At 39.1% G+C, this 18709-nt stretch overlaps 1 protein-coding gene across 1 annotated transcript; it reads left to right on the forward strand.

Moving 5' to 3' along the window:
* The first annotated feature begins 2903 nt into the window (after positions 1-2903).
* On the forward strand, positions 2904-14940 carry LOC108441999 (GRAM domain-containing protein 2B). The gene is made up of 14 exons (XM_017721817.1): positions 2904-3062; positions 7267-7386; positions 7847-7934; positions 8036-8105; positions 8232-8335; positions 8448-8543; positions 8861-8932; positions 9037-9111; positions 11564-11678; positions 12542-12619; positions 12713-12791; positions 12888-12992; positions 13434-13521; positions 14321-14940. Exons 1-14 carry the CDS (start codon positions 2959-2961, stop codon positions 14357-14359), a joined length of 1233 nt encoding a protein of 410 aa, XP_017577306.1. The 5' UTR covers positions 2904-2958; the 3' UTR covers positions 14360-14940.
* The last annotated feature ends 3769 nt before the right edge of the window (positions 14941-18709 follow it).

Consider the following 18709-nt stretch of genomic DNA (forward strand, 5'->3'; position numbering starts at 1 on the left):
GGCCTCTGGCGGCCAAACGCAGCGCTCAATGTGCAAACATGTGCAGCCTGAACGGATCACACTCAGATATGTCTAATAAACATTACACTCACCGGCCGCTTCATTAGGTACCCCTTGCTAGTAAAAGGCTGGACCCCCTTTTTCCTTCAGAACTGTCTTAATTCTTCATGGCAGACTTTCAACAAGGTGTTGGAAACGTTCCTCAGAGATTCTGGTTGGTTATTTGAGTTAATGTTGCCTTTCTATCATCTGGAACCAGTCTGCCCATTCTCCTCTGACCTCTCACATCAACAAGACATTTTCGTCCACACAACTGACCTTTTTCGGACCGTTCTCTGTAAACCCTAGAGATGGTTGTGCGTGAAAATCCCAGTAGATCAGCAGTTTCTGAAATACTCAGACCAGCCCGTCTGGCACCAACAACCACGCCACGTTCAAAGTCCCTTAAATCCCCTTTCTTCCCCGTTCTGATGCTCGGTCAGCACTTCATTTTAGTTGTATCGAACATTTCATACTTTCTCACATATACACTATACAGTAGTCGGGTAATAATCGGTGTAGAAGAGCAATTTTCACCAAGCAACCGTAATGGAGCAAATAAATCAAACAATTCATACACGTATTTCAGGTGGATCGCTGCAAATGTTTACAAATGATAACAACATAAACCGCTGGTTATAGTCAAATGTAAAAAGTCAATTCAAACTAATAGGTCACATGTGATGAATACTGAGGGGCAGTGGGCTCCAACTCTGGCTCACATAAGCAAGCAAGCAAGCAAAATTTATTTATATAGCGCTTTTTAAAACAGGTGTTGTCACAAAGCAGCTTTACAGAACAATCAGTATTACAGAGAGAAGAGAAAACAAAAGAAAATCCGGGTCCGAGCCCCCATGAGGAAGCCAGTGGCGACGGTGGCAAGGAAAAACTCCCTAAAGAGGAAGAAACCTTGAGAGGAACCAAGACTCAGAAGGGGAACCCATCCTCCTACGGTCGACACCGGATAGCAAACATTATTAGTATGAAGTTTTATAGTAAAGTGTGAAAAGAAAGATCTGAGGGTGAGGACTGCACAGCGCTGTAAAGCAAGAAGCTCAGTGGTGGTCAAACCGGTCCAGAAGGCTGGTGAGCAGCGGCACCAATCAAGGCAGAAGATGCAACAGCATCAGGCGCACAGGATGGGCAGCAAAAAGGAAAGAAAAACACAGAGTCAGTTCTGTAAAGAGTGACTGACCACAGGTTACAGTAAAACAGGACAGCAGAGACTCCAGCAGGTCTAGACCTGACAGGGTAGACTAATCACCAAAGGCTTCACTGTACAACTAAGTTTTTAGCCTAGACTTAAAGACTGAAGCTGTGTTTGATTCCAGAACATTAACAGGGAGATTATTCCAGAGCTGGGGGGCTCTGTATGAGTAAGCTCTCCCCCCCTGATGGAGCTTTATTAGTTCTAGGTACCAGTAGTAAGCCAGCGCCTTGTGATCTAAGTAGGCGTGATGGTTCATAGTAGGAGAGAAGCTCACTCAGGTACAGAGGGGCGTGTCCGTTTAGAGCTTTATAGGTGAATAATAGAATTTTATAATCAATGCGAAATTTAACTGGTAACCAGTGCAGGGTTGATAAAACTGGGCTAATATGGTCGAACTTTCTGGTTCTTGTGAGGACTCTGGCTGCAGCGTTCTGGACTAGCTGAAGCTAAAACCTGTTTCACCTCATAAAATCCAAAGATGGAAATGCTCTAAAAACAAATGCGTTAAAAATCAGCACATTCTGTCTCTAACTAGACACATCAGTGTGGGCACAACACACACCTTTGACACAGAATGTGTTGAAATATTTTTATGCCTATACTGACAGATATAACCTTCTGTTACTTTTAACACAGAATGTGTTAAATCAGACAAAAATCCATCCATCCATCCATCCATCCATTTTCTAAGCCGCTTCTCCGTCAGGGTCGCGGGGGGGAGCTGGAGCCTATCCCAGCAGTCTTTAGGCGGAAGGCAGGATACACCCTGGACAGGTCGCCAGTCCATCGCAGGGCAGACACACAGACACAGACAGTCACTCACACACTCACACCTAGGGACAATTTAGCACACCCAATTGGCCTGACTGCATGTCATTGGACTGTGGGAGGAAACCGGAGAACCCGGAGGAAACCCACGCAGACACGGGGAGAACATGCAAACTCCACACAGAGAGGACCCTGGCCGCCCGGCCGGGGAATCGAACCCAGGCCCTCCTTGCTGTGAGGCGACAGCGCTACCCACCACGCCACCATGCCACCGTGCCGCCCATCAGACAAAAATATAACACAAAAAAGTGCTAAAATGAGGAAGATGGGTTCGGTGTTGTTATTCAACACATCCCTTTGTAACAACACCACCAATAATAATGGTAATAATAATAAGCACCTAATATACACCATAAGGTTCATTAATCTGGGGGGTACAATGGCTACAGGTTCCAATTACACTCTGAACATTAAGCACTTGCATTTCTTACTGGCCAGCTCATCTACCTACCGACTACTTGGCAAATGGTAAAATAAATAAATAAAACTGGTATATGGAGGCTGAAAAACGACTGGATCTGTGTTTAGCTTCATTAACCATCCTTAAACGATTTAAGTAATTATTCATTAAGTAATTGAATTAATATAGTGTGGCTCTATTTGTCTCTCCAAGACAGGTGTAGTAATTGTGAAAACGGACCATAAATGTATTTATTAGGATTGTACCACAACTGAGAATTTAAAAACACAGCAGCTCTTTGTAGAACTGAAACCTTTAGCCACAGTAATGTTTTTTTCTTTTCTAATATTTACAAATCTACAGGAGCCAGCAAATCATTTATTAACTGGGTCAGAGGGTCAGCGACCTCCTCACCAGCTAAAATCTGAAAACCCACACAGGTCTTTTCAAATCAGGACCGAAGAATCGTTTGGGACTTTTGATGGAGAAACCTTTTATCTGCGATGACTCTGTCCTCACGAACAATGCAGACAGGCCAACGTGTTCTGTTTCACCTAGTCAACAGACGGCACATGTTTCCCAATGGTGAGTCTATATAAGCCTTTTTATATTCCTGCATTCATGTATTGACATGTGACATTAAACACGGTTAACAAATTCCTTACAGGAGAAAATGATGAAATTAGTGAAGAAACGGTTTAAATGGTTAGATAATGCCAACATGTTGTTGTGAAAATTCTTATCTTGTATCTACAAAGAGCAGCAGTAGAACATGGTCTACAGCACTATGTTTACTTTATGAAGGACAGAGGGGACTTTGGCTTATGCTTTGAGACTGTCAGCAAGAACGAGAGTTCAAGTAGGACAGACAAGCAATTGGATATTAAAGCACTATATTGGTTAAAATAGAGAAATTCATGAAAAAATTCCTTCTGTCTGCACTGTATGACGTAGCTGATGACGTTTCATTGCATTTCTAAGTGCAAATCAGTTAACATGTTATTTACTGGACAACTTTAGTGCTTTAGTGGACAACTTCAGTGCTTTAGTGGACAACTTCAGTGCTTTAAAGAGTTTAACAATTTTGGGGAAAAACAGTAGAACATATAATATAAAATATGCCATAATTTTTCCACTTTATTTTTCCCAATATGTTAAATTCAGCAAATACACAGTAATTCTACATTAAAATGTGCAGAAGTGTGTTGTCTATAGAAGACGCACTAACTTATTCTCACTTTGAAAATCAACAAAAACATATTTGACCATAAGCTCTGACCCATTTTGCATATGATTGTAGTACATAAAACTGAGATTTCTACTTTTATAACAATTTATTACAGTTTTGCTTCCATACTGTTTTCCTGTAGTGATTGAGAAGTCTTTACTGTGAAACATTTTAGTGTCTTAAGTAAAGTAACTCTGTTGCAATACATCTTTGAGTGCATTAAACTTAAAATCATGTAAAACGCTTTGTGTAAAATGTTTTGTCTTGTTCTGTTAATACAAGTAGTTCAGTTAGCTAAAAAAACATCGACTCCCTTTATTTCCCTTTTTAAGAAGCCGGTTGCTTCTGTAGTTTCCTTTATCAAACTAAACTGTACTATAAGATTCAGGCATCTTGTAGAAATTGGTAGCCGTAGTAGCCTACACACCTCAAAAAGATGGTTCTTCAAAGGTTCTTTAATAAAGGCAACAGGCCTACTTAGAACCATTAGTTCTACAGTGGTATGCAAAAGTTTGGGCACCCCTGATCATTTTCATGATTTGCCTTTATAAATCATTGGTTGTTCGGACCCTGCGATGGACTGGCGACCTGTCCAGGGTGTATTCTGCCTTCCGCCCGAAGACTGCTGGGATAGGCTCCAGCACCCCCCTGCGACCCTGACGGAGAAGCTGCTTAGAATATGGATGGATGGATGGATGGATGGATGGTTGTTCGGATCAGCAATTTCAGTTAAATATATCATATAGCAGACCAACACAGTGATACTTGAGAAGTGAAATTAAGTTGATAGGATTTACAGAAAGTGTGCAATAATTATTTAAACAAAATTAGGCAGGTGCACACGTTTGGGCACCCAAACAGAAAAATTACATCAATATTCAGTAGATCCTCCTTTTGCAGAAATAACAGCCTCTAAACGCTTCCTATAGCTTCCAATGAGAGTCTGGATTCTGGTTGAAGGTATTTTGGACCATTCTTCTTTACAAAACATCTCCAGTTCAGTCGGGTTTGATGGTTTCCGAGCATGGACAGCCCGCTTTAAATCACACCACAGATTTTCAATAATATTCGGGTCTGGGGACTGATGGCCGTTCCAGAACGTTGTACTTGTTCCTCTGCATGAATGCCTTAGTAGATTTTGAGCAGTGTTTAGGGTCATTGTCTTGTTGAAGTATCCAGCCCTGGCGCAACTTCAACTTTGTCACTGATTCTTGAACATTGTTCTGAAGAATCTGCTGATACTGACTGGAATCCATGCGACCCTCAACTTTAACAAGATTCCCAGTACCTGCACTGGCCACACAGCCCCACAGCCCCACAGCATGATGGAACCGCCACCAAATTTTACTGTGGGTAGCAAGTGTTTGTCTTGGAATGTAATGTAATGTAATGTAATGGAATGGAATGCTGTGTTCTTTTTCCACCATGCATACCGCCCCTTGTTATGTCCAAATAACTCAATTTTAGTTTCATCAGTCCACAGCACCTTATTCCAAAATGAAGCTGGCTTGTCCAAATGTGCTTTAGCATAACTCAAGCGACTCTGTTTGTGGCGTGTGCACAGAAAAGGCTTCTTCTGCATTACTCTCCCATGCAGCCTCTCCTTGTGCAAAGTGCGCTGAATAGTTGAACGATGCACAGTGACACCATCTGCAAGCAAGATGATGTTGTAGGTCTTTGGAGCTGGTCTGTGGGTTGACTACGGCTGTCCTCACCATCCTTCGCCTCTGCCAATCTGAGATTTTTCTTGGCCTGCCACTTCGGGCCTTAACTAGAACTGTGCCTGTGTTCTTCCCTTTCCTCACTACGTTCCTCACAGCAGAAACTGACAGCTGAAATCTCTGAGATAGCTTTTTGTATCCTTCCCCTAAACCATGATGTTGAACAATCTCTGTTTTCAGGTCATTTGAGAGTTGTTTTCATGGCTCCCATGTCAAACTTATGCACCAGCCTGATTTTGTTTAAATAATTATTGCACACTTTGTGTAAATCCTATAAACTTCCAGTGTTCCTCAGCTGATTCCTGATTGCTGATCCGAACAACCAATGATTTCTAAAGGCAAATCATGCAAATGATCAGGGGTGCCCAAACTTTTGCATACCACTGTATATGGAGCCATTTCATGCATAAATGGTTCTTTACATGGTGAGATGATTCTTCAGACTGATGGAGAATGTGTTGTATAGGGCCATTCTCAAAAATGGTCTATATAGAACCATAACACACTCCATGAAGCTGAAGAACCGTTTCACAACGCAGAAAACAGTGAAGCACTGCTCTACGTAGACCCAACATTGTTTTCTTGGCTAAAGAACCCCTGAAGAACGTTTTAAGTGCGTGTCCTTTTCATTAAGGGTCTCTCGCGTGTCAGCGAGGGCTCAGTGAGGACTGCAGACCTGGCTCAGTGGTCAGTGGCTGGTCAGTGGCTGCAGTGCTAACCTAACTCCTCAGGAATGAATCACTCGCTTTAATGAATGCGTGACGCAGCGTAAGTTAACTAAGCTAATGCGTTAAACTGGGTGGACTCGACAGAGAATGAGAGGCGATACAGAGCCAAGACTGACAGACAAGGTGAAGTGAGAGGCGTCAAAAGAGCCTCCGAACAGCAATTACCTCTCAAACTCGGCGGCATTACAGCTAAAAGCGTTAGAAACGGTTCACAGGTGGCAGTTTCGTCGCAGCTGCTTGTGAAACGCGATGCCTTACAGCAGAGAGTGGCCAGCGGACTGAGCTCACTGGGCATGGAAGGTAACAGTGTGTGTAAAACAGCTGAAAGCGTGGTCAGCCTGAGCTCACACTTAATACTCTGTTCTTTCTTCTCTCCACGTTCGAGCTTCTCCACGGTTCTTCAGGGGTTCTTTAGTTTAGGCAGTGGTTCTGTTCAGAACAGTGAGTTCCATATAGAACCATGTGCACACTAAATGGTTCTTTGCATGGTGAAACGGTTCTGAAGGTTGATGCTGTATAGAGTTCTATATAAAGCATTTTTGAAAAAGGTGCAAATAAGTGTACGCCTGTTTTTTTACAATGTCAAGCTTATCACAATAGCAGAACCCTTTGGTGCTATGTAGAACCATTTCCAAAAAGCCTTTTTATAGAACCATATACAACATACTCTTTCAAAAGATGGTTCTTAAAGGGTTCTTTAGTAAAGGCAGTGGTTCTGTTTCAAACCGTGAGTTCTGTAGAGTCATTTGCATGGTGACTGGTGGAGACTGTGTTGTATGTGGTTCTATATAGCACCGAAAAGCTTTCTTCTGTTGGCACGATGTCAAGCTTTAAGAATAGCCGAACGCTTTTTTGGTGCTATATAGAACCGTGCTCAAGAAGATTCTGTATAGATTCATGTACAGCACATTCTCCATCAATCTGAAGAACGATTTCACCGTGCATGGAACAGTTCTGTGTAGAATTGCCTTTACTTTAGAAGAAAAACTTCCATCTACACTTACTAAAGAGTTAAAGAGGAACGTTGAGTAAACTCTGGTTACTGAGTTCTACTGTTCTGTGTGTTTTAAGATTGAACTGAAAGTTAAAGTTCATTTTTCTGTCATTTTCAGCCATGATGCTGAAAATGGGGCAGAGGAGAGATCAAGAACAATGATAAAGTTGGATGCAGCATTATCAATGGACGCCGAATCTGAAGTGTTGGGAAGGAGAAGAAAGCCAACACTAATTAGGTAAAAGCACCATGGCTGTATTATCATGTTATGAATATGTAATATGAGTAAGAGTAAGTGGGTAATATGACAATATTTCATCTTCATTGTATTGACTTATGTCGCAGAACTTTGCTGAGCATATCGTAGGTTTCGGATTTAAAGAACACTGAACAGCTGCACGTTTGAATGGAAAGGGAGTGGAACGGGTCTTGTTTAACTGTATTTAGTGCCGTATGTATGCAGCTGTCCTAGTTCAGAAAACGGAATATCACTATACAGTTGTATGCAAATGTTTGAACAGCCCAGGTAAAATGACGTTTTATCGATTTTTGAAGTTAACACATCCTCCACAGGATGGATAAATATGACATATTCCTGCTAAAAAACACATTAGAAAAATGTGTGGAAATTCACTCATTATGTTAAAATTATGTTTTTTTCCCCCCATAACACCCTCTGTGTACAAATCATGTTATAGGTCCAAAACATTTGACCCTTCACTACTGACACATGTCCAAAGTGACACAGAGTCAAAGTCTGAAAGGAAGAAGCACCACTCTTATCACGTTAGTGACTTTGTGTTATAAGTCATGTTCCAATTTCCTGTACAGTTGATTTTAATGTGCATTGATTGGTGAGGCTGAAATCTGTTCATCTGATTTTTCAGTTTCCTCGGACGAATTCCCAATATCACAAAATTTTCAAAGATATCAGTGAGAATGAGCAGTTGAAACAAAGTAAGCACACCAAAATTAAACTGACAGGATTTGATCTGTTCTCATGCTCTGCGTCTTACTTGACATGCTCCCTATATCTTACATAATCAGTAAATAATGCAATGTTCAGCATGTTTTCCCCCACAGGTTACACATGTGCCTTGCAGAAAGACATTCTGTACCAAGGAAGGCTTTTTGTGTCTGATAACTGGATCTGTTTTTATTCTAAAGTCTTCGGCAAAGACACTAAGGTATGCATGCGCTCTACAGCTAAAAAAATACTGGAACAACAAAGGAATTCACGGTCCCCTGTGATTGATATTTGTGATGAACCGAGACATTATTTCCTTGTTTCATTTCCAGATCGCCATCCCAGTTTCATCTGTAACAATTATAAAGAAAACAAAAACTGCCATCTTAGTGCCGAATGCACTGGTTATCGCCACAGCACAAGAGAGGGTAATATTGTATAATGCTGTAAGAAGCCCAGTATCTCCATTTTTGTTGTTTTTCCATTTTTGACATAATTTGAAAATACCTGTTGCCCTTTATATTGTGTGTAAATTTCATGATGAACGGACCAAAAGGAACATCCCAAAATTACTTGGAAAAAAAGTCTGATTCCATTGACTTACATTGATTTTTTCCTTCTCCTATGAAGTCGTTATTTTGGAGATACAAGGTTTTCTTTCGACAACAGCAATAGGCTTAACTGTTATAGTTAGTTAACAATACATTTTATGCATCATCTGATAGATATTTTAATAATTTTACAGTATGTCTTTGTGTCATTCCTGTCCCGAGACACCACGTACAAGGTTTTGATGTCAGTTTGCTTACATATGGATGTGAGTATCTGACACAGTCCAGCTTGAAACTTCCCTTTTAATCCTTTAGTTTTACATCAATGCTTTCTACAAAGGAAGTTGCTAACATCTTGTGTTGACTGCAGGACAAGTGTCTGGGAAGCCCAATCCCCTCCCCAACAGACAGCAGCTACAGAGTGACTCCTTCTGCGCTTCCTATGGTGAGTGAACATCAGAGGTGGACGAAGTACACAAATCATGTACTTGAGTTAAAGTAGAGATACCCAAGGTAAAATATTCCTCCAGTAAAAGTAGAAGTTCCTCTCTTTAGACCTCCACTTGAGTAAAAGTACAAATGTATTTGGATTCAAATGTACTTAAGTATAAAGTAAAAGTACTAAAAGAGTATTTCTGGCTCTGATCTGGTCCTGTTATCATTTTTATAACCAGACTGGCTTCATGAACTCATTTCAGGTGAAAGTCCTCCAGCGTCTCTCTTGGTAAACCAGTCTTTTAATAGAACGTCATTAATTAGTGATGCTGACGTCTATTAAAATGATCAGAAGCACAAAACAATGAAGGTAAACAGTTTCCATCAGGGAGAACCGAGTGGCTCTGAAATCACTTTTTACACACAAGCAAAGTTTCAGTTTCAGATTTATTTACAACTTAGTTCCAAGTTTAAGTTGAATAAAAACTGGCTTTAAACTCAGGATCACAGATGAGCTCCTTTACTATGTTGATCTGTAGGCATCTGTTCATAAACATAAACCAACCCAAACTAATTTACTATAAATGAAAGTGTTTGTATGAATTCAGAAAAAAAGAAACGCGCCAGTCTCGACTGCATATGTGGACATATTTCTATATTGTGCTCTATTTACACAAAGTTAGGTTAGTTCATCATTTAGGTGACACATGTGCTCCCAAAGTTTTACGCTGCTGCGCTGACGTTGAACCGTGTGCTGCACTGGGTCGGTATGACCAACAGGTCAAAACCAGCTCAGAACAAAGTGACCGCTGGGCCCTGATTGGTGCTCTGGCTATGTGCTTCTTTTGTTTTGACATGTTACGTTTTTATACACACAGAAACCAAAAGGAACGACAGATTTCTCAAAATGTAGGAGGAAAAAGTCGGATATTAGACTCTGAAATGTAGTGGAGTGAAAGGAAAAAGTCGCCCATAATGGAAAAACTTAAGTAAAGTACAGATACACGAAAAAACTACTTAAGTACAGAAACGAATTACATTTACTTAGTTACTGTCCACCACTGGTGAACATGAACTTTTTTCTACATTTGCAGAATCTCTCTGACAGCTTACCTGTCAGAGTGCCTCTAATGGAAACAGGGGTGGACCTTATTTTGATATTCACTGTTAATGCTTTGTAGACATTCATCTAAATGTCTGTTGAATACTCTTAAAAGTAAAGGTTAATAAAAGAATTCTTTACTTGACTACGTGTAGGTTCTTTGAACCTCCCAGAACCTTTCAATTATGTGGAAGAAGTTTTTCAAACTTTCAATGGGTTCTTTTTGAGTGATGCCATAAGAACAATGTGTGAAATAGAGATGTGTTAGTGTGAAGAACCTTTTAAAGGTTTAAAGAAACTTCACATAATGTTCTTCACAGAACCTTTCCATTATGTGTAGGTTCTAACTCCTTGGAACCACCAGTGGTTCCAAAATGCACTTCGTCATATTCTTATGAAGTAATACAGAGAGAGTCAGTGAATTTTAAATTGTAAAAAGGAAATTATAAGCATATAGCAATATGTGTATGATCATATATATTTTTAAATAAATAAATAAATAATTCGCATTTATTTCATGCAGTTACTGAATAATTTACCTTACGATTTGGTCATGTGAATTCAGGTTCCTCGTATCTTCACACTCACACATTACATTGACAAAATTAAAAACTGTTTCAGGGAATGACAAATGGTTCTTCTATCACAGCTGTAGATCTACACTTTCAGAAAAAGAGTTATTAAACTGTCACCGGGGCAGCACCCATCTTGTCACTGGAGTGGTACCCTCAAGAATACATCTCAGTACCTTTAGTCAGGCTATATTGTACTATAATCCATTGAAATCATATTTTCTAAGTTGTATTGACACCACACACCATCTCCAGGCTTTTGATTGAATTTTTCTGTTTTAAAACAGGTTATGAATATGTACAAATATGTACTTTTCACCTGCACAGAACCTTTATTTGAGACAGTGTATAGGGGAAAGGACAGAGATTTCAGGAGACTTTTATATAAAGACAGTTTGGCCAAATAGGGACATGAGTGAGGAAAAACCTGTAAAAAAAGTTAAATAAATAAACCCATAGAAATAAAAGAAATAAATGAGGCATTGTCCTCAAAAGAACAGTGGTTATATATATATATATATATATACAAAATTGTCAATGCTGTCAAATTAAACGCTCCACTGTCTTTGTGGGACTTTTAGCCACTGGGTGATCTTGCATTGCTTCCATTTTTGTAGCCAGTTTGTATGTCTGCAGGCTTTAATTTGATAGCAATGGACAGGCCAGTAACTCTGGGTGCAGTCCAGATAATTAGTCCCAGCTTTGCTGTGATGACACTGTGAGATTTATGTCTATAAACTAAAATGTTTAATTCAGTATCACATTAGTAGTTTTGTTGTTTTTAACAGGATTTCTCAGCAGATCTGTCTGATCTGGATGGCCCAGTAGTTCAGAGGAGACAAGAAATGGGGGACAGCAGTAGCTCAGACTCTCCAGATTCACCAGAGTATGAGAAAATCCCAGGTATGTTTTCAATCAGGCTTCAGAATTCCAGTATTTTTTTAATGCAGTGGTCGAGATGAGAGCAAAATCATTCAGAGTGGTTTAACTATACTGAAACTTACTGAGACTTTACAGAGGTGGTGATAGGAGCCAGAAGTCACAATGTCTAGAACACAACACATTTTATTTGCTATATTAAATCACTAGTGAGCCTATAAATGTCTCCTGAGTTTTAATATGCGGTGATAATGGTAAAATGGTCATCTGAAAGCAAGAATGACCGAATAAATGAACAACGTTTATGACTTGTCTATATGAAATGTTTTTAAAAATGATTATTGTGCATAGAAAAAGTGATGCATTTAATTTGCTTCTCTTATGTTACCAAAACAGTTTTGTCTTTCAGCTTAATTTCCAAAACTGTTGTATTATTTTAGTCATGTGAAAATGATTGAGGTACGTACAGAAGAAAAATGACACCGAATTTTTATGTCATTTTAATATAGTAGCACTCTTTTATTATGTTTATTTTCCTAATTACTTTGTTTTTAGTTTTGCCACCACAATAAAGTCTCTGGGTCTTATCTGGCCACCAAACGTTCTAGCTATAGTAGCATTCTGTGGTGTTGCTTTTAGAGCCGTTAAATCAGACGTCTGGTCCCATCACCGCTATCGAGAACAGTTCTGACACAGCAAGCTTCTCTGGCATGGAGCATTTCACATCAAAGCATTCTGAATGATATTCACATCTTAGTGGTTTACTTATGGAGAAATTTTGAGAAATCAGTAGAATTCCTGATTAGGAGCAGATATTACTGGAATGATAAACAGAACACAGGTTTAGATGAATAAAATAATGATTCCACATTGTGATTCTTATGTAGAGTACCCAAAACGTTCTCAAGTTTTTCTGAACGTGGTGAAGCAAGACAACGCCTCAGACTCTCACCCACAGCAAGCAAGTAAGACCAATCTTCATGATAACTGACATATTCCACAGGAATATTAACCAAATGCAGTGTTTTGTTGAGATGTCTCTTTTGTCCATTCTTAAGAACAAGAACAGAAAGTGCATGATGTAAAATCACTGAGACCGAATTCACTTAAAGTTCTGCTGATGGTCTACTTTTTTCTGTGAGTCAACCTTCGTATATTTTGTTTGTTTGTTTTTTTTTAATTATAGGAAACATTGATTTTGGTTTATTTCTTACTTTGGTTTTGGTCCTACAGAGTCTGTGTTTTAGTCTTGTCTTCGTGTTACATGGCTTTCAAGATAATATCTCTGGAACACAAGCTAACGTCTCTGGGTTCCATGACGGAATTTTCTCACAATGGGTGAGGTCAATGCAAATCACTCAGCCTACACTCTTAAATAAGATGTTTCGTCAAGGGTTCTTTAGTAAGGGAAAGGTTCTGTTTAGAACCATTTCATGTTTAAATGATTCTTTGCATGGTGAAATTCTTCAGACTGATGAAAAATGCATCGCATATGGTTCTATACTACCAAAAAAAGGTTATTCTGTTGTTAAGATCTCAAGCTTGTAACAATAGAAGAACATTTTTTGGTAATATAGAACTATATACAACACATTTTTCATCAGTCTGAAGAACCATTTCACCATGCAGAGAACCATTAGTTCTATATAGAACCCATGGTTCCAAATAGAACCTTCCCTTTACTAAAGAACCCTTGTAGAGCCTTTTTAAGTGTTCTTTTCATTTTTATACTGGAAAGTAAACGGTACTGTTAAGTATGGACACTGTGTGACATCTCAGTTTCAGAGATGAGTATCCCAGACTATACCCTGAGGATACTGCTGAGATCTTCTCTGTTCTATCAATGAACCTGGTGAAGCTGGAAAAGGTACGTTTTGTACATAATTTGTGCATATTTTGTTATCATTTCCCAGGTTTAGGATCTAGAACCATATTCACAGGCCTAGCTCCGAATCCAAAGATAGCATTTCTTAATCAAACATTTATTGTAACTGAGCCGCTCTTTGGACATACTGACGTAAAATGAGCTCACGTCTTGAAGAACTGCCCACAGAGTATCGGGTCACATGGCACGTCACAAAAACCTTTGTTTGCAGTCTTAAAATAAAGGTGCCAAAAATGGTGATGCCATCTTTAGACCTCGAAAAGGCTCGTCTTGCTCAAACATCCCTTTTCAGAGATTGTTCTTTAGGGAACCAAGAATCTTTGATGGCAACCCGTTTGAAGTTTTCTTTGCACCACGCTATAGAAGAATTGCTTTTGTTTCCATAAAGAACCTTTTAGTGGATTGTTCTATAGTAACTGAAAAGAACCCTTTTAAAGTAATGTAAAGGTTCTAGGACAAACTTTTAAATTGTGTGTAACTTTTCAATTATTTGAAGGTTCTTTAAACCTTTTTTTCAGACATGGTGCTATAACTCAAGACAAGGTTATGATAAACATGAACACTGTCACCGCCATGGTTGTGCCTGAAAATATATTGATTTATTAAAAACCATGTGTCTTTGGGAAATTTGATGCGATGGACAACAAAATGACCAAAGCAGTGATGCTTTTCAGCAGCGCAGCTGAAAAATGAACCAGAGTGACGATGGTTAAGGTTGCATATGCAAATTGTAAAAAACAGTGCAGCCTTTGTTGAGAAGTGGTCTTTCTTTGTTCTCCAGATTCAGAGAAACCTTCAGAAACTACTGGAGGAAACCTAATGACGTTAAAATGTAAACCATTTGTCTGCAATGGCAGAATACAGACTCAAGCAAAGGGAGCTCAGATGTCAACGACAGAACAAAGGACAAAGGACAAAAACAGGGTGTATAAGTTGAATCCTAAAGCTTGTTTTCACTGTGTTTATACATGTTTCAATACTGTGAAAACTCTTCAAGATATCACTTGTCTTTTTTACAAAGCCAAGTAGCTGCTGGTGGCTGCATTACGCAAACACAAGAGCTTGGTTATCAAGAGCCTGATGAATTATTGATCTCAGTAATGAAGTAATCATGAAATAAAGATTAGCTGGTCTGGTGTTTTCTTTTGGTGCTAATGTCATGAATGTGTATCATTTGTTGTTGACAACTGCATCAATTGTGCTTAAGCCTAACAAAACAGAATTCTTTTTTTCATATCAAGTTGGGAATGTGTGTAGTTGATGTCGAATAAACTTGTATTCAAGAGACTTCAAGGTCATGAAAGTATCGTATCAGTGAATAATTCATTTCTTAAATTGTCTTCCCGTTTTGGATGTTATGTGCCTTGACTTAAAATAAATCTCAGTACATGTGATATGTTATTGATGCTTCTGCATGAGTTGTTTTTGAAATGCTTCAGTACAGCGTAGAATGTGTGGAATGTGTCCCTACGTGGGCGGGTTGTGAAGGCAGGAGCGGCCAATGATGACGCCCTTTCTTCCTCGTGATGCTGATGACATGGTACATATTTGTTTCCAGGGCAGCGTTTGGTCATCTACGGCTTTCGTATGGAAATCCGAAGTGCTGAGCTTCAGTTAAGAAAGTAAAAAGGATGGTGCTGCATAGAGCTGTGAGAATGTGTGATAATTCTTTGCATGGTTAAATCATTCTTCCCTATAATGGAAAATCGCTTGTATGTAGTACTTTAAAGAACTTAAAAAATAGTTTTATATACCATCAAAAGGGCTTCGGCTATTATGTTCCACCCCCTCTCCTCTTCTGTTATAGGACTCCTGACTCTATTGTTGTCACCCAGAAACTGGCATTTCAGGTTTACATCAGTTATGTAACAAAATTGTTGTTAAGATGATTTTGAAATGTCAACACAAAATTGCAAAGAACATTTATTAATATGTTATTGCCTGTATGATTCTTTGCTGATGTTTTAATGCAGATTTTTGCCGTTGTGTTGGTTGCTCTCAATACAAAATGTAAATATAATTTAGGATTTCAGATTTTCTTTAAATGCCCAATATGTTCATTCTGTTACAAGTCTCCTTTCTGCAGACCTTATAAAGGCCATTCTGTGGCCTGAATTGAATTCGGATCTGGTATGTTTATTAATATAATCAAATTTTTAAAATAAACATTTATGATTTAATTAAGAATATTGCCATTCAAGACTGCACTGAGGAATCTCCAAAATACAAATTGCGTTTTATGGCTAATGTAAAAAAGGTTAAAAGTCAACAGAACCTGAAACAAAAAACTCGCAGTCATTTTTTGCCTGTAATTTTAGCATCCTGTTATATCCTATTACATTTTCCATACATCAAATATGTCAAATATAGTCCAATACAGCTAATATAATGAATACAGTGAACAACCCCAGCCGTGACTGGTGGTTCTTTTTAAAAAGTGCTTATTTCATATTCTAAGTTTTGAGGTCTCTCGATTTGGAGCGCAAACACTGCCCTCTGGTGGCTGAATCTGGTTCATATTTCAGCTCATTCTTTGAGGAAATCAAACTAAGGTTGTCTTTATGAGAAGATCCAAAGGGTACAGTGGAGTAAGTCGTATTGAGGACAAAAAAAACTTCCAGTATTATTATGAAGGGTCAGTTTTGGGGGGGTGTCAACAACACAGGTTGTCAGTCCATCACAGGGCAGCCAGACGGACATATACATTCACACACACTCACACCTGAGTGGTAATTTAGCATGTCCAATTAACCTGACTGCATGTCTTTGAACTGTGGAAGGAAACCGGTATACCCAGAAGGAACCCACGCAGACACCGAAGAACATGCAAAGAATCCTGGTGGATCACAGTTTGTAAAAGTTGCCCTGTTCACCTCCACATGTGCTGCACAAGATCTCTAATTTCCAAAGAACTATGTTTCCCCCAGTGTGAGATAACGTAGCCTACACACTTAAAAAAGATGGTTCTTCAAGGGTTCTTCAGTAAAGACAGTGGCTCTTTAAGGACCATGAACACTCAAAGAACTATTTGCATGTTTAAGTGGCTCTTTCCCTGGTGAAATGGTTCTTGATGTAGAATTTGTTATGTGCTCTATATGGTTCCATATAGAACCTTCTTGAAAAAGGGAGTGTATATAGCACCAAAAGGCGTTCCGCTATTGTTACTAAACACTTAAAAAGGTTCTTCTTAATATTCTTCGCACTTTAAAAGGGTTCTTCAAGGGGTCTTTAGTAAAGAAAATGGTTTTATATAGAACAATGAACACTCAAAGAACCCTCTGCATGATTCTTTTCATTGTGAAAGGGTTCTTCAGGTAAACGGAGAATGTGCTGTAGATGGTTCTTTATAGAACTTTTTTCCCGAAAATGGACTCATGGTTATAAATAGAACCTTTACTAAAGAACCCCTCAAGACCCATCTTCTTAAGCGAGTACAGCTTTCTTTGGTATCCATGCTGCATTAAACATTTAAACATATGCCTCTCACACAACTACGTGAACCCCACTGCTCAGCACACGGTATTGAATGTTGCTCGTGCTTTTCCAGGTCCTAATCACGGCATGGCTGGTATCTGTTCAGGATCCCTTTCAGTTCTGTATTGCAAGAAGTCAAAGAGTGAAAGGCAGTGTTGTGCTCTATGGTAATGTGGACGCATGTCATCTCCCCTCTTTACAGAAAAACAATTGTTTTTCCTCCGACTGGGAATGAATGCGAATGTGAGAGAACTCGGGAAAGGCTCAGTGCTTTCTTCCCTCCTGATATTGATATGACATAATTATTTCTTCAGATAATCACCTAAATGAAGAAAATCACATTGGCATTTGTTTTTTGTTCGCTTGACTAGTTCATTAAAACTACTCATACAAATATAGCAACGTACATATTTCTTGTACGATCCTTAGACACTGAGGTCAATCTAGCTGAGGTCAGTTACCGCGGATAGGTCCTACAGACGGGAGATTATTATGCCAAGAAAGCTTCCCGGCATTCCTAGTGATTTGGCTAGTTGAACTCTTCCGTCTGTAATTTATAAATTGAATTCTCTTAGTGAAGTGTTATTTTAGAGTCACAGCACAGCCTCACTGCTAAACCTTTTTGTGACTGTCACCATGATGGTGCTTCATGTTTACCAGTTTGAAGTCATTTACCAGTGTATAGCCGTGAATGCAACCAGAATGGCAAACATGCATTAAACTACGGGGGAGAATTTGGTTCCAATTCTCTCAAAAAGCAGAGCACTGTCAGCTCGACTGAAATCCGATAGAATTATTAAACACACAAAGAGCGCCTCGCGTGATTTTAGGGTTCCTTACATGGTGAAACTGCTCTTCAGACTGATGGAGAATGTGCTGTATACGGTTTTATGTAGAACTTTGTTGAAAAGAGTTCTATGTAGCACCAAAAAGGGTTCTGCTATTGTTACAACCTCAAGCTTGTAACAATCAAAGAACAGAGTGGCAGGTAAACTCGCTGCAGAAGTGTGAATCACTGAACATGACAAAGTAGCTATAACTCACATATGAAGCTGTTTAAGCTCAAACCAGTTAAGTAACTTTACTGAATTTTCTTGAGACAATAGGTTTGCAGTTTTTTTTTAAGTAATGTCAAGTTTACAATGCTGATATACCTTTCTTATGACCCTATAATATCTCAGGATCATGAGAAAGCAACATTTGGTATGTGGTGATATTGTTTTATCTTGAGAAAACAAATAAAAAGAACTCGCCGTCACTGAAAAACGAGTAAAACCATGCAAATGCATCCTGTGTGAATAAAAAATAACGCGTGGCCACAATGTAAGGCGTGGGAATGAGGTAATCAAGTCATGGCCATGACTTAGTAAGGTGTGGGAATGAGATGCTAATGTGTGGCCACAACTTAGCAAGGTTGGGCGTGAGATAATTAGGCCTCGACCGCAATTTAATAAGGCATGACCTCGTTACCACACAGGACTTCATCATCTCTTTCCCACATCTTATTAAGTCGCATTATTTTTATTTATGCATGATCTATGGAGCACTGCTCGTGACATCCTGTATAAACAAAAATACGGCATGGCCATGACATGGTAAGGTGTGGGAACAAGATCCTAATGCGTAGCCATGACTTAAGGCATGATCTCATTCCCAGGCTTTAAAAAGTCATTATATTGTTCTTATGCCTCACCAA

The sequence above is a fragment of the Pygocentrus nattereri genome, chromosome 28, assembly GCF_015220715.1.
Source record: "Pygocentrus nattereri isolate fPygNat1 chromosome 28, fPygNat1.pri, whole genome shotgun sequence".
NCBI lineage: Eukaryota > Metazoa > Chordata > Actinopteri > Characiformes > Serrasalmidae > Pygocentrus > Pygocentrus nattereri.

What these genes read in the sequence shown, in the direction of transcription:
- LOC108441999 (XM_017721817.1), top strand. Translation starts at nt 2,959, where the DNA reads ATGGAGAAACCTTTTATCTGCGATGACTCTGTCCTCACGAACAATGCA. An exon ending in GAATGAGCAGTTGAAACAAA is followed by an intron (nt 8,106 to 8,231) that starts GTAAGCACACCA and finishes TTTCCCCCACAG; the next exon opens with GTTACACATGTGCCTTGCAG. An exon ending in ACGGAATTTTCTCACAATGG is followed by an intron (nt 12,993 to 13,433) that starts GTGAGGTCAATG and finishes GTGACATCTCAG; the next exon opens with TTTCAGAGATGAGTATCCCA.